Source organism: Crocodylus siamensis, chromosome 2, assembly GCF_052110815.1.
Source record: "Crocodylus siamensis isolate JL-2025a chromosome 2, ASM5211081v1, whole genome shotgun sequence".
In the NCBI taxonomy this organism is placed as follows: Eukaryota; Metazoa; Chordata; order Crocodylia; family Crocodylidae; genus Crocodylus; species Crocodylus siamensis.
This window is the reverse complement of record NC_143396.1, coordinates 164,915,639-164,930,257: the sequence shown is the minus strand read 5'-3', so window position 1 is coordinate 164,930,257 and position 14,619 is coordinate 164,915,639. Positions and strand designations below refer to the sequence as shown.

The 14,619-nt window shown below is 45.0% G+C and overlaps 1 protein-coding gene across 3 annotated transcripts in view; it reads left to right on the top strand.

The window, feature by feature from the left end:
- Positions 1 to 13,718, top strand: part of CCDC158 (coiled-coil domain containing 158) — a 112,608-nt gene extending 98,890 nt beyond the window's left edge. The window contains exons 27-30 of one of the 3 annotated variants that reach the window (XM_090032039.1): positions 1,438 to 1,635; positions 1,895 to 1,918; positions 10,846 to 10,947; positions 12,580 to 13,718. In XM_090032039.1, coding sequence (XP_089888165.1) covers positions 1,438 to 1,635; positions 1,895 to 1,918; positions 10,846 to 10,947; positions 12,580 to 12,656 — 401 coding nt within the window. In that variant the 3' untranslated portion in view covers positions 12,657 to 13,718. The remainder of the gene's footprint in view (positions 1 to 1,437; positions 1,636 to 1,894; positions 1,919 to 10,845; positions 10,948 to 12,579) is intronic. The other 2 variants (XM_090032040.1, XM_090032042.1) reach the window with 2 other exon arrangements.
- Positions 13,719 to 14,619: the final 901 nt, after the last annotated feature.

Below are 14,619 nucleotides of genomic sequence, written 5' to 3'. Positions count from 1 at the left end.
AAGGCTCTGTCCTGGGACCCATACTGTTCAACATCTTCATTAATGATGTGGACATTGGAGTCAGGAGTGGACTGGCCAAGTTTGCCGATGACACCGAACTTTGGGGCAAAGCATCCACGCCAGAAGATAGGCGGGTGATCCAGGCTGACCTGGACAAGCTCAGCAAATGGGCAGATGAGAACCTGATGGTGTTTAACACTGAAAAATGCAAGGTTCTCCACCTTGGGAGGAAAAACCTGCAGCTTCCTTATAGGCTCGGCAGTGCTACGTTGGATAGCACTACAGAAGAAAGAGATTTGGGGGTCATCATTGACCACAAGATGAACATGAGCCTGCAATACGATGCTGCGGCTAGTAAAGTGACCAAAACGCTGGCTTGCATCCATAGATGCTTCTCGAGCAAATCCCGGGACGTCATTCTCCCCTTGTACTCGGCCTTGGTGAGGCCGCAGCTGGAGTACTGCGTCCAGTTTTGGGCTCCACAATTCAAAAAGGATGTGGAGAAGCTTGAGAGAGTCCAGAGGAGAGCCACGCGCATGATCAGAGGTCAGGAAAACAGATCTTACGATGACAGGCTGAGAGCCATGGGACTCTTTAGCCTGGAAAAGCATAGGCTCGGGGTGATCTGATGGCCACCTATCAGTTTATCAGGGGTGACCACCAGGATCTGGGGGAACGTTTGTCCACCAGAGCGCCCCAAGGGATGACAAGGTCAAACAGTCACAAACTCCTGCAAGACCGTTTCAGGCTGGACATAAGGAAGAATTTCTTTACTGTCTGAGCCCCCAAGGTCTGGAACAATCTGCCAGCGGAGGTGGTTCAAGCACCTACATTGAACACCTTCAAGAGTAAATTGGATGCTTATCTTGCTGGGATCCTATGACCCCAGCTGACTTCCTGCCCTTTGGGCAGGGGGCTGGACTCGATGATCTCCCGAGGTCCCTTCCAGCCCTGATGTCTATGAAATCTATGAAATTTAGGTGGTACTTGTGCAGATGCAAACATTAATGTATACAAGTAGCTGGCAGGTAAGGTAAAGGGAGAACTGGGCTGCTAACAACCATGGATCTGGTAATTGCTTAGAAACAGGCATTTGCTCTGCAGGTAAAAGAAGTGAGTAGACAGCAGAAGAACGTTTTTTCTTACGCCTGTAGGGAAAAGATCCAAGTCATTGCCATTGCTACATAATAATCCATGTAGTGGTATTTAGTTTGACTTACAAAGACTTGCCAGGTCATTCTTTTGGACAGGGAGGGGGTGCTGCAGAATTGGCTACTAAATGGAATTGAGAGGGATCTAGGAAGAGAACAGGGCTGAGAAGAGAAATTATTACATAACAAAACAAACATTAAAGGTTTGGGTGGGAGGACAGCTTCCATCCATCTACTTATTGTGCTGTTTTTGACAATTTCTCATCGAGTCCATCCATCCTTGCAGTTACTCGTCACTATACATCTTCCCCAAAGAAGTTATCCCAGGAGGAGAATTACAAAGACAGGTCTCCAGTGCATTCGCTGTTAGTTGCTCCGCTAGATGATCTGAAGGCTGTTCCTGGTACCGCCACAGACCACAAACCATCTGTGAGGGGGGCTAGCTCACTAGAATCTGCTGGTGCTGCCATAGTCACCCAGAAAAGTAAGTATGGCCCCGTTTCCAGTCAAGGTGAAAGATATTTCTTCCCCTCATCATTACAGTGGCAAATTGCAAACAGTAGGCTGAATTTATCCTAGCTGTAACTGTAGAAAACACTGGAGTTGTATCAAAATTCACTAATGTGAATGTAGCTTATGAGGATGGCATTTTTATTCAGTAGTAACTTTATTTTCATGTGTAAAAAAATAGTTAACTACTTTAATCCTTTCCTTTTGCTAAAACGAAACTTTTCTTTTAACAGGTGTATCCTTCAGTCCCAGTTCTTGTAAGTACTATTTTACAATGCAAATTTATTCAGAAGTATTTGTGATGAATTTCAAAGTTCTGTTCTGGGGTTTCAAACTTACCCACTCTACTGAAATTCCTCCCTTTTTCCTGATTTTCTCAGAAGACAAGCATTTCCACCTTTAGGAAGGGCAGTATTATAACCATTCCTATTAAAAAGAAAAATTTCTCCTTCTGACAGAGTGGAGTAGAAACACTTCCTTGTAGTCTCCTTATGCCATACAACATGAAGGGCTTTAGACAAGCAAGCAATATTGTACATATTCTGAAGTGAAGCATAGTGTGCAGCAATTAATACAATTAGCACTGTAATACAAGTAAAGGGAAAGGGGAAGATGAGGGTGGAGGAAACATCAGACTGCCAGACCAAACAACACCCACAACTACAGCTCAGCCCAGCCCAACGAGCGAACAGGTAAGCAATGGGGGCCAGGGCATTGCTGGGACTAGGGGGGCAGTATACACATCCACAGGAGGCCCCAAATGCCTCTACACAAATGCTCGTAGCATGGGAAACAAGCAGGAGGAACTCACCCTCCTGATGGCTGACACCAGCCGGGACATATTGGGGATCACGGAAATGTGGTGGGTCTCTACGCATGACTGGGTGGTGAATGTCAAGGGCTATAGGCTGTACAGGAGGGACAGGATAGGAAGGAGAGGTGGGGGCGTGGCGGTCTATATCAAGAAGGAATACACATCCTTGTCAATTAGCAAGGAGTCACAGGAAGGGCACTCTGAAGTGCTTTGGGTTAGCGTACAAGGGGAAAGAGACTTAACGGTGGGGGTCTACTACAGACCTCCCAACCAGGGAGAAGAGCTTGACCAGGAATTCTTAGGTCAGCTCACAGAGGTAGTGAAGGCTAAAGATGTGGTAGTCCTGGGGGACCTGAACTTCCCGGATATCTGCTGGGAGGAGCAGTCAGCCAGGTCTGACCGCTCAAGTTGGTTCTTAGAGTGCAGGATCTCCATCTAGCCCAGAAGCTGCACAGCCCCACCAGGGAGGACGCCTTGTTGGACCTAGTGCTGGCCACAGGTGATGACCTGGTGAGGGGGCTGCGGGTGCTCGACCACCTGGGCAACAGCGATCATCACCTGCTGGAATTTACCATCCAGCACAAGGTGGCAAAGGCATGCAGTAAGGCAGCAGCCCTAGACTTCAGGAGGGCAAACTTCAACGAGCTAAGGAGGATAGTTGGGGGATGCGCTGAGGTCCCAGAGGGGAGGGGAGCCAGATGTCCAAGGAGAATGGTTGTTCCTTAAGGAGGAGATCCTCCAAGCCCAAAGGAAGGTAATCCCAACGAGGATCAAAGGGAGCAGGAGAGCACACAAGCCTCCATGGCTCACCAAAAGCATTCGGGAATGTCTTCTTGCTAAAAAGGAGGCATATACCCAATGGAAAGAAGGGGTCATCACTAGGGAGGACTATTCTGCAGTCGCTCGGGGATGTAGGGGGGAGTTAGGAACGCCAAGGCAGAGATGGAACTGGGACTAGCTTCCCAGATTAAGAACAATAAGAAGTCTTTTTTTAAATATGTAGGGGGTAAAAAGAAGGTCCTGGGTAACGTGGGGCCCTTGCAGGACGTGTGTTGGGAAATTTGTTTGTCATACCAGATGACAGAGCTAACATGTTTAACGAGATCTTTGCCTCTGTCTTCCTAAGTAGGGACCAGAACAGCCACCTCCCTGCTGGGCCCCCCTCGGGCCCCAGGGGAGGCACACCTGGGCCAAAGGTTAGCGTGGAACTGGTTAGGGGGCTTCTGGAGGGGCTGGATGTGTTCAAGTCAGCTGGCCCAGACGATCTCCACCCTAGGGACCTAAAGGAATTGGCCGAGGTCACTGCAGGACCCCGGCACAGCTTTACGAGCACTCGCGGTGCTCTGGTGTGGTGCCGGAGGACTGGAAGAGGGCCAACATGGTTCCCAGCTTCAAAAAGGGGAGGAAGGAGGACCCAGGAAACTATAGGCCAGTTAGTCTTACCTCGATCCTAGGCAAGCTGTTTGAGAAAATTATGCTGGCACACATCCATGAGGGGCCAGCAGGGGACTGCATGCTTAGAGGCAACCAACATGGGTTCATCAGTGGCAGGTCCTATCAGACCAACCTGGTGGCATTCTATGATCAGATTACCAGATCATTAGATGCAGGGGTAGCAGTGGACATTGTCTTCCTGGACTTCCTGAAGGCCTTCGACATCGTCTCTCACCCCGCTCTCATTAAGAAACTGGGGGACTGTGGTGTCGACGCCCACACAGTCAATTGGGTCAGCAACTGGCTGGTGGGCCGCACCCAGAGGGTGGAAGTGGATGGGTCCTTCTCAACCTGGAAGGATGTGGGCAGTGGGGTTCCACAGGGCTCGGTCCTCAGGCCCACACTGTTCAACATCTTCATCAGTGATTTGGATGAGGGGGTAAAAAGCACCCTGTTCAAATTTGCTGATGACACTAAGATGTGGGGGGATGTTGGCACACTAGAAGGAAGCATCAGGCTTCAATCAGACCTAGACAGGCTACAAGGGGGGGCGGATGTGAATAGGATGGGATTCAACACAGACAAGTGCAAGGTGATGCACCTGGGGAAGAACAACCGGCACCATACCTACTGGTTGCAGAACTCCCCTCTTGTCAGTACAGAGACGGAAAAGGATCTTGGAGTCATCATTGACTCCAAGATGAATATGGGCCGGCAGTGTGGGGAGGCAGTCAGGAAGGCCAACCGTACCTTGTCACGCATCCACAGATACATCTCGAGCAGGTCAAAAGAGGTGATCCTCCCCCTCTATGCGGCACTGGTCAGGCCACAGCTGGAGTACTGCGTCCAGTTCTGGGTGCTGCGCTTCAAGAGGGATGTCGACAGCATGGAGAGGGTCCAGAGGAGGCCACTTGCATGATCAGGGGACAGCAGGGCAGGCCCTATGAGGAAAGGCTGAGGGACCTGAACCTGTTTAGCCTCCAAAAGAGAAGGCTGAGGGGGGATCTAGTGGCCTGTTATAAACTAGTCAGGGAAGGATCAGCAGGCATTGGGGGAATCATTGTTCCCCCGTGCACTGCCAGGAGTGACCAGGAATAACGGTCACAAGCTGGCAGAGGGCAGGTTTAGGCTAGATATCAGGAAGCGCTACTTCATGGTCAGGGCGACTAGGGTCTGGAACCAACTTCCAAGAGAAGTGGAGCAGGCTCCTACCCTGGAGGTTTTTAAGAGGAGGCTGGATGAACATCTTGCTGGGGTTGTTTGACCCCAGTATTATTTCCTGCCATGGCAGGGGGTCGAACTAGATGATCTACTCAGGTCCCTTCCAACCCTAGAAACTATGAAACAATTCAGGATTGACAGTGAAGGCAAATACCATGTCCCACTGAAACTGCAGAGAAACTGTTACAAGGGCTTTAATATTGAAATTAAACACTGGGCATGTCTACACATTCATTTAAACGCACTGTAATTACACCCACATTAATGAACTCCAGGGCAGAGTGTCTCCTTGCTGCCAAGTATTCAGAAAATCCTTCTGGAGAATCTGAAGGTCTTAGGTGATGAGGAGATCCCACAGGCTTCATCTCTGCCTGGGTTTTTATAGGTGAATCTGCACCTTCTCCTTTTGTGCCTGGAGTATATATAGTATACTTTTTACATCCCTTACATATTATGTACCCCCCACGACTTGCATGCATTCAGTGTTTCTGCCTCTCTTCAGGTATTCCAGTCTTTCACTGCGTGCAAGTTCTACTTTGAAATATAAAATGTAATTCCCTGCTTTCTTTGGTCACACCAGCCCAAGCAGTCTGGAACCCTTCCCTGCTATCTTAGGTCTGTCTCCAGCCCAGACTTGTGATGATTGTGCAAGGGCTTTGCCAACAGGGAGCAGGGTTAGGCCAAAGCTAAGTTCTGAAAATGAGTTCTGAAACCTTATTTACCTGAATCCAAGAAGACTGAATTTAAAGTGACCCCCCCCAATAATGAGATTCTACACATGAAAAGAAAAAATGTATACATTTGTTACAGTTAGCCATATATAGAATCTCATTACTGACAGATCATCTTAACCGCTACCCCGCTGCAGCAGGACAAGCAGTGGCAGGGGGCAGACAGACTCTTGACTCTTGTCCCCCATACCTTGCCCCCTGCTACCTGCCCCACCTCGTTTTCCCTCCCCTAGTGCTTGCACACCCTGGGGCATGCTTATCCAATGGAACCTGACCCCCAGCACCTACTTCCCCATGCCTGTGGTGCCTGTTTCCCTCTGTAGTGCCTTCATCCCCTGGCACCTGCCTCTTCCCTGCTCTCCTCTAACCTGTCCCCATAACTGTCTCTGCCCCCTCACTTTCCATCGCCATCTCTCTTCCAGCTTTGACCTGACTCTGGCCGTACTCCAGTCCAGCCATGTAGCAGTGGCAGCTCCAGTCCCAGCCTCAGCTGGTTGCTGCATGGCTGATTTTGGGCCACAGCAGCCATATGCTGTGCCCTAGGCCAGAGCCAGACCAGGAGGTAGAGCTGTAGCCAGACAGTAAGTGGTGGCAGGGTGGGGCAGGACAGGCAGAGGGGCAAAGGTGGTGGTAGAAGGGGTTGGTAGGGAGGCAGAGACTGGAAGGGGGTGGGTGAGGCAGTGGGGAGCAAGAAGTGGCTGAAGCTCTGACTCTGGGTCAGGGCCAGAGTCAGTCACAGCAGCTACCTCCTTCCCCACTTGTACTCGAATCCAAGACCAGGGGCTGTCCCCTTGATGTTAAGTGAGGGGAAAAAACCCTCACCTTGGATTTGAGTAAATAAAGGACATGTTAAAGTGATTTTAAACTAAAATTAGTAGGTGGCAAGAGAGAATATCCAACAGGGGCCAGGGGAAAGGGAGACAGGGTTAATTTGAAGTTGTTATTAGTATAAGAATTCTGAAGACTAGACCCACCATTATTAAACCAGAGCACAATTTTCCACAACCTGGATGCTACAGTCCTCACCCAAGCAAAACACACATAAAAATAGGCCGTCATATTCCAGGGAAGAGTGGAGGGCCCAAAGGGGCGGGGGAGTCACTCAAAAGGTCTAGTTCCATGAAAAGTTTCTCTTCCCATGAGGCACAGAACAGTTTTTGCAGAGTTCTTTCATGAGAGCCAAACAGTTCCCTTCCTTCCTCAACTGGGGCAATGCAGACAGTTCAGTCTGGAAAGGAGAAACTCAGAGGGGCTCCATTTGGTACATTAAAAATTAAGCACTTTTGATTTCGCCTTTTGAAAAGAGGGAGTACTCACAATAAGCTAGAATCAGAAAAAAACCTTTCATCCAGGCCTGGAAACTTTGGGACAAAGAAGGCCTTTTCATGTACCTCTTTAAAGGAGATCCAACGATCAGGATACATACATTCCTTTAAAGTCCCATTGATGGCAATAAGAATTTTGCCAAACTAAGGACTGAGCAAAAAGATATCAAGATTCAGTCCAAAGAATGGCCTTTATAAGGCCATACAAGAGATGGGTCTCCTGCTGCCTAGCATGTACTAAACCAGTTTGAAGAAAACAGGAAGCTCAAACATGGAGCCCTAGTTTTAGCACTTGTATTTAAAGCCTGGTCAGTTGCTTTTTCCATGCTACCACCACATATTAAAAAAAAAAAAGTTTACTGTTTTCAAACACAAACATACCAGCCTCCTACCAGTGAGTTAGACGGTCTGTACTGCTTTATTAATCTAGCAAAAAAGATCCTAAAATAAACAGAGCCATTAAAGAAAAATAGAGAGACTACCCTTTCAAATAACATTTACCACCTTATAATATTATATCTCCTTTTATTCCGTTTAATTCCTTCTAGGAGCCCAACAATACTATTTCTTTTTAGGGCACATCTGCATTGCAGACTGCAGTGTAGAGTAGGCATACTGAAAAGCGTGGTGGAAGGGGAGAGGGGAGGGAAGAGGTGTGGGAGGGGCCAATCAGTGGCCCCCACAGTGAGGGAAGGAGTGGGGTTGGGGCTGGGATGGTGCTGCCCAGCCGGGACAGGGCAGGCGTGGGACAGAGCCGTGGCTCATCCAGGGAGCAGAGAGAGGGGAGACAACTCCCGCTGCTGCTCACTGCTCATCTGGCAACTCCTGCTGCTGGTCCCGTTACACAAATTGCCAATTGCTCAAATTACGAGCGAGACTTTATAAAAGGGGGATACGGCAAGGTGCTGCGTTTATTGATTACATGAGTTAGACATAGAGGTTCAGGCACACCATTCATACAAACACACACAAATCATCATACACATCATTACACACAGGCATACACATACACAAAACAACCATTTCATCCACACATACACCAGATCTAGTTACCAGCAATAGTTGCTCAATAATCAGCCCAGGGTGGCCAACCCAGGCTTATTGAATAGATGATAATGATTTGAAGATAGCAGATTTGAATAACAGCTGGAGCAGGGTAACCCCGGTGGGAAACAGATGCATCTGTGCTCCAGTGAAACAACAGTAGAGAAAGAGACTCACCCAACTTGGCATTTTCAAAGTGTTCTTATAGGGACTGGCATTCTTTGTTTCAGTGCTTTGGGGTTTTTCCATACCCAGCTTGTTTTTGTGGTTGTTCTCATTTTGTTTTCAGCTTATCTTAGCCTTGGAGTGTTTTTGTTGCCTGTCTGGCAGAATTTTTTCTTCCGTTATCTCCTTAGTGCCTTCAAGCTTCAAAGGGATTCTTCAGCCATTTGTTAATTAGTTAGTGGTTGGTAACTTACATTTGGCACCTTGTTGCTTACATAAACAGTTGACTCTTCTTCCTTTTCTATGCCATTCTCTCACCATTCACTGTTTTACACACAGTCATACATAAGTGAATGAACTCTGCATAGCCTTTATGTCAAGCAGAAGGATACAAAATGGAGTTTTCAAGTTGCTTACAGGACAAGACTAACATGGTTATATTTTACTATTATTACACTCTATGTTAACTTTAGCTACATTAGTTCAGTTCATGCTACAGTCCCACCACTCATCTGGGAGGGCCACAGGGGAAGGCGGGGCATGTACCCCTGGATCGGTGCGGGGGGGCACCGTGTTCCACGCAGGCAGTGGCGGCCATGGGAGGGGGATTACGGGGGAGGGGGCTGCGGCCACCCCAAATTTTGCCATAGTCTCCTCGTAACCCCCTCCGGGTTCCACTGCTGCCCACCCTAACACGGCTCAGCATGGCCCCCAACCCACAGCTGCAGCCCACCCAGCACAGATCTGGGGCACATGCCCCCTCCCACAAGCAGCAGGAGCTGCCAGACAAGTGGTGCACAGCAGTGGGAGCTGCCCTGCCCTCCCCTCCCCACACTCCCTGGACGAGCTGCAGCTCTGTCCTGTGCCTACCCTACCCCAGCTGGGCAGCACTTACCCCAGCCCTATTCCCACACTGCAAGGGGCATTGATTTGTTTCCCCCCTCCTCTTTCACCACAACAGATTTACCAGCTGGATTCAGCTGTACTGGAAATTGGATCAGTATTGGTTGATATGCTTCCTTAAAAATCAGCTATCAGTATCAACCCCCAAAATGTCTACCGGTGCACCCCTACTTATTACAGGTACTAAACTTAACGCACTGTAACCACAACACATTAATGCACATGTAGATGTGCCCAGTGTGTCTTAAACCTGAATGGCTCTTAGCTAAGTGAGTAATTTATGACAAATGCAATGGTAGGTTCATACCCAAGAACACTTCTTTAGCTCCAAGTGTTCTGGCTGACTTTCTTCACTACCATCTGGTTGTTCAGTGTCTGTGTGAACTCTTTCAGTTAGTATCAGGCAGGACTCACTTGAAAACTAGAAATGAAAAGTTCCACATACATCCCTTGTTTTCTGTTCTGTTTAGCTGTATCCCTGCATGTTTACTTCACATTTAGCAGTCTCCTCTTCTTTATTGTAGAATCAACCAAGTGCACCAGATATCAAGAGCTCCCGATTAAAAGGGCTCTGCCAGCTGCAGACTGAAACTGGGCGTATCTACACATGCATTAATGCACTTCTCCTACTGTGCATTACATTTAGTATCTCTGATATGAGATACTAAATAAATGCACATTATGCTATGCTAATGTGAGGTAATGCAAGTGCATACTTTTTAGGTGATGCTTAATGCAAAGTAGCCTAATCTACTGCACATTAGTGTATTAGCACAATTTGTATGCCCACTTTAACATACAATAAAATAGGCTACTGCACATTAAAGTAGGTGTGTAGACACACCTACTGATGCTGATAGTGCAATTGTAGAGCTGCTTGAGCACAGCACTGCCTCGATACGTCAGAACTCCTGTTCAAGTGAGCTAGTCAACAGCTCATCTTCTGGTCAGACTGAATTCTGTCAGACAGCTAGCAAACGTGTTTATTACCATTGCAGACTGAGATTTCATTTAATCAGTGTTCAAACAATCAACCAGCTAGTGAGTGTAGAGAACAGAGCACTGGTCGGGGACGCAGAAGATCTAGGTTTTATTCTTGGCTCTGTTAACTTACCTTGACCAAGTCACTTTGTGCCTCAGTTTCTCCATCTGCAAGATGGAGATAATGATACTGACCTTTTACAGCCCTGTGAGATTTACTGATGAAGAGCACTGTACATCTGGGTACATTTAACAGTGTACTTCTTCCTCCTTCCCATTCTAGACACCCCTATGGCATTTTAAAAATGTTAATGCATGTTTGCCTGAAGTAGAAATACACAGAATTACAACAACAACAACAACAACAACAACAACAAAAAAAGTTAACCAGCTGGTCACTTCATTTACTTTCTGTGTTGTTCAGAGCATTGTGTTTGGAAGATCTCTCTTTTTTAGATCTAATTTTAAGGTAGTAGTTTGAAGATTCTTATATAAAATAATGATTGCTTTTATAAAAGTGTTTCATATCAGTACTGTGGTATAGTGGCCAATTACTCTCTCAATAGCTTCTCAGCCTGTGGAAGCCAGTGGGCGTACCTGCAGAAAGCTACAGAACAAGATGGAAAGCCTGCAAAATCTGGTTGAAACTTTACAGCTGAAAAACCAAGGTACAGTAATTCATTCTCCTGCTTTTAAAATGTGGTGAATCTCAGCCTGTTTGCAATGCAAGCCACAGCCCTAGCTGTGTTTTCCCATTTCTGTCAGTTTAGATGCATCTGATTTATTTCCATTATCCAGTCCTAAGAGAATAAATAGATCAGCTCCAAACTATACTATTAATCAATCCTTTAACGTTAATGAGCTCCAAGATCCTAAATCTTTCAAACATGGCAGCATGCCATGTGCAGAGAGAGGAAGTTACCCATATTATTCAGGCAGAAGGCGTCTTAGAGACTGACTAATGCCATACTCCCATATGTGCTGCTGTGATCTAGTAAATCTGTAACAAGCTGTGGACTTCTCATGGAAATGAGAGATATACTATGCTTCCAGTAGTCTTTATTTTAAAATAGGTCATGGTTTACCCGCTGAAACCACTCAAGAGTAGCCCATCGCCAGGCATATCTATACATGCATTAAGGTACCGTAATTATGGTGTGTTAGGTTTAGTACCTGTAATAACAGGCACTAACTTAATGCACTGTTATTGGCACTACTGCACAGTAGTGCTGGCACACATCTTTTAGGTGACACTAATGTGCAGTAAACTAGTTCTACTGTGCATTAGCACAGCTTTTGTGCTCATGTGCTAATGCACAGTAGAATTAGTCTACTGTGCTTTTAGCATCTTTTGTAGACATGCTCCCCTACAGCTACTCCTTGTTCTAAGAGCTGACAGATGCTATAGTCTTAACCTTGACCACAGCACTAGTTATCTTTTAGGCCCTGATCTTTCTACCTTTGAACCCACTGATAAAACACTCAGATTCATTGACTGCAGAATGCCAAATGCTAGAATCCCTTTTGTCAGCATTTTCTTTCTTACTGTGCATTTTGATGGTTTTTCTTTTCCCCTCTGCTTCTATAATTATGGACTTAAAAGTGACCAATAATCCACATCATGCATTCCATGTAGAAAATGCAGGGGGGGGGGAAAAAAAAAAAAAAAAAAAAAAAAAAAAAGGATCTTAATGAAATTATTTATATATAAAAAAAATAATAATAAGAAGAAGAAGAAGAAGGGGGAGGAGGAGGGGAAAAAAGATAGGCCAGCTGCTACAATACATGCTGTAAAAGGCATAGTTTTAAATCAGTGTCAGTGGTTCTTTGTAATCTGCCATCAGTTAATTTTCACTTCAGGGAGAGGCATGTGTTCCGAATCAGCATCCCTTCAGTAGTGCATTCTAGTTGTGTGTAAAATACAGAATTAAAATAATCTATGCATCAAATTCCATTGTACAACCATTAAATCAAAGTCACCTGAAATCAGTAAACTTAACCCACTTATTCCAGCGGTAAATTTGGCCCTTTGGTCCCAAACAAATTCTGTACAGCAGAATTCAGATTGTATTTGGTTATGATTAGGCCTATTTTGACTAGTAAAGTAAAACTATTATCTAGTTGAAGTGCACAGCAGATTTGTTTTCTTAAGAAGCAATGCTCTATGCTTGATTTCTAATATAATGTGCTGGCAAACTATAAAACTGCAGGTGTCAAAACCTGAAATGTCAGTTGTTTTCTGGCTAGGATGACCTGACTGTACATAGCATTCAAGCACTTCTTGTCAATGCCATTTTCAGCAATGTCTTCAATGATCAGAAGTCAAGAAAAGAAGATAGAGAAAGTGAAGGAAAAGGAGAAGAGGCTAACAAAATGAAGAAACTCTGTGAGGTTGCGAACATTTGACTGTGTAGATTGTGCCTTGTTAAATGCGTTATTTAAGTTATATTATCCTTTAAAAGAGTAGTAATAAAGGTTCTCAGTTTTGTAACTTGTGTCTTGGACTAGAATAATTTTTGCAGTCTACAATTCTAGAGGAAGTACAAAGGCATAAGTATAGAGGTTTGGTATTATTCATTGTTGTACATTTGGAATATATGCATGCTTCAAGTGGTAAAGCCAAGAAAAGATTTTGCTGGTGACGCCAAACAAAGTCCCAAGATTTTATGCCCCACCCCACATTCCAAGTCTGCCACATTTATTCTCACCAGGAGGGAGGGTAAGGTTGTAAAAGCTCCACTCTTGGAGGTTTTTAAGATCTGGCTAGACAAAGCTTTGGCTGGTATGACTTAGTTGAAGATGATCCTGCTTTGAGCAGGGGGTTCGACTAAATTACTTCCTGTGGTCCCTTCCAACCCTAAGTTTTCTATGATTCAGGTACAAAGATTGTTAGTCTTTAGTGGAGCAATTCTGATCATCCTTCTATTGCTAAAAGCTACCAAAAAATAACCCTCTTTACATAAAGTTACTATTTTAATAAATTGTGATGTCAGGGTACTCCAGAGCTAGAAATTAGTTATCCCTCCAATCCCAACAGTAATCTAGGAATTTCTGTTTTCCATTTGTATAAAATAAATCATTTCTAGGTCAGCATGTTAGGACACCCATCTTTGGTGCTGAGCTACATACATCTCATCCCGGTCATTAGTCCAATGTGATGGTCAGGGGGAGTGGGCATTCCCAGAAGAAAAAAAAAAAAAAAAAAAAAAAAAGTTCTATAGCTGAAAGGTTTCCTTTTTTCCCCCCCTCCAAATGCAACTGCTATTTGAAGCTGCCCAGAAGTAGAAGTAATCCCAGGACATACAGATTAGTAAAGCATGCAAGTGAAATAAAGACTCATAATAAGTGTAATATAATATAGATACCACCATCACGTGTGATGAGTGTACGAGTTTGGGCATAGTGTCCACACTTCACTTAATTGTTTAGATGTTGGTCCCCCTCTCCCTTCCCTCCCCACAAAGCTATTTACCATCCATCACTTCCCCCAAGATAGTTTCAAAACCAGATTACTGAATGAGAGACTGGGGAAACTGGATCTGCCTACCATTCTGTATTTGTCACATAATGAAAAAAAATTTGATCAAAGTTGTAGGGGTTTTTTTCTTCCTTTTAGGAAGGTACATCACACATATGCTGCATCTCTAGAAGATACTCTTTAGAAACAAAAATAAGATGACTATTTTTAAAAACACTTAGTGTGATAAACTTTATGGGACTAAAGGATTTGTTAATATAGATAAAAAAAAACCAAACAAAAGATGCGCAAGTATGGACCTAGCTGCTTAACTTTAGGTACCCATTTTTAAAAGATGTCTGGTAAAATAGTTTGACATACTGAATTGCTTCCAGATACATTCCAGAGCATAGATCAATTAATTCACCAAAACAGACTATATTACATTTGTCTTAGATGCATCTGCCAGCTACTGTGATAAGCTTACGGGGAGCTATAAGCACAAATGAATGTTTAGCACATCTGTCATGCTCATGAATTTATTTTTAAACTGGCAGTGACTTTTGACATTTGAGGCTGTTTGCAGCAGCAAGCAGGTTGATAACAGAACAGGTAAAGTGTGCGTCTTAATTTGACCATAAAGGAATTAATGAAAAGTACTGCACTAGAAGTAAATTAGAAAGGAGTAGAAATACTGCGGACATGAATAACTAGGCCTATATCGGTAGCTCCACTACAAGCCAATTAGATTGCAACCACGAGAGAGAGAGGCACTTAAAAAATTTTGTAGGAAAAAACCCCAAAACACTTATAAATATATCCTTGTACTGCTTTAAGAGGCCTTAAGGGTCAGAAGAACCTATATTCCATTTCTATTGGTGAT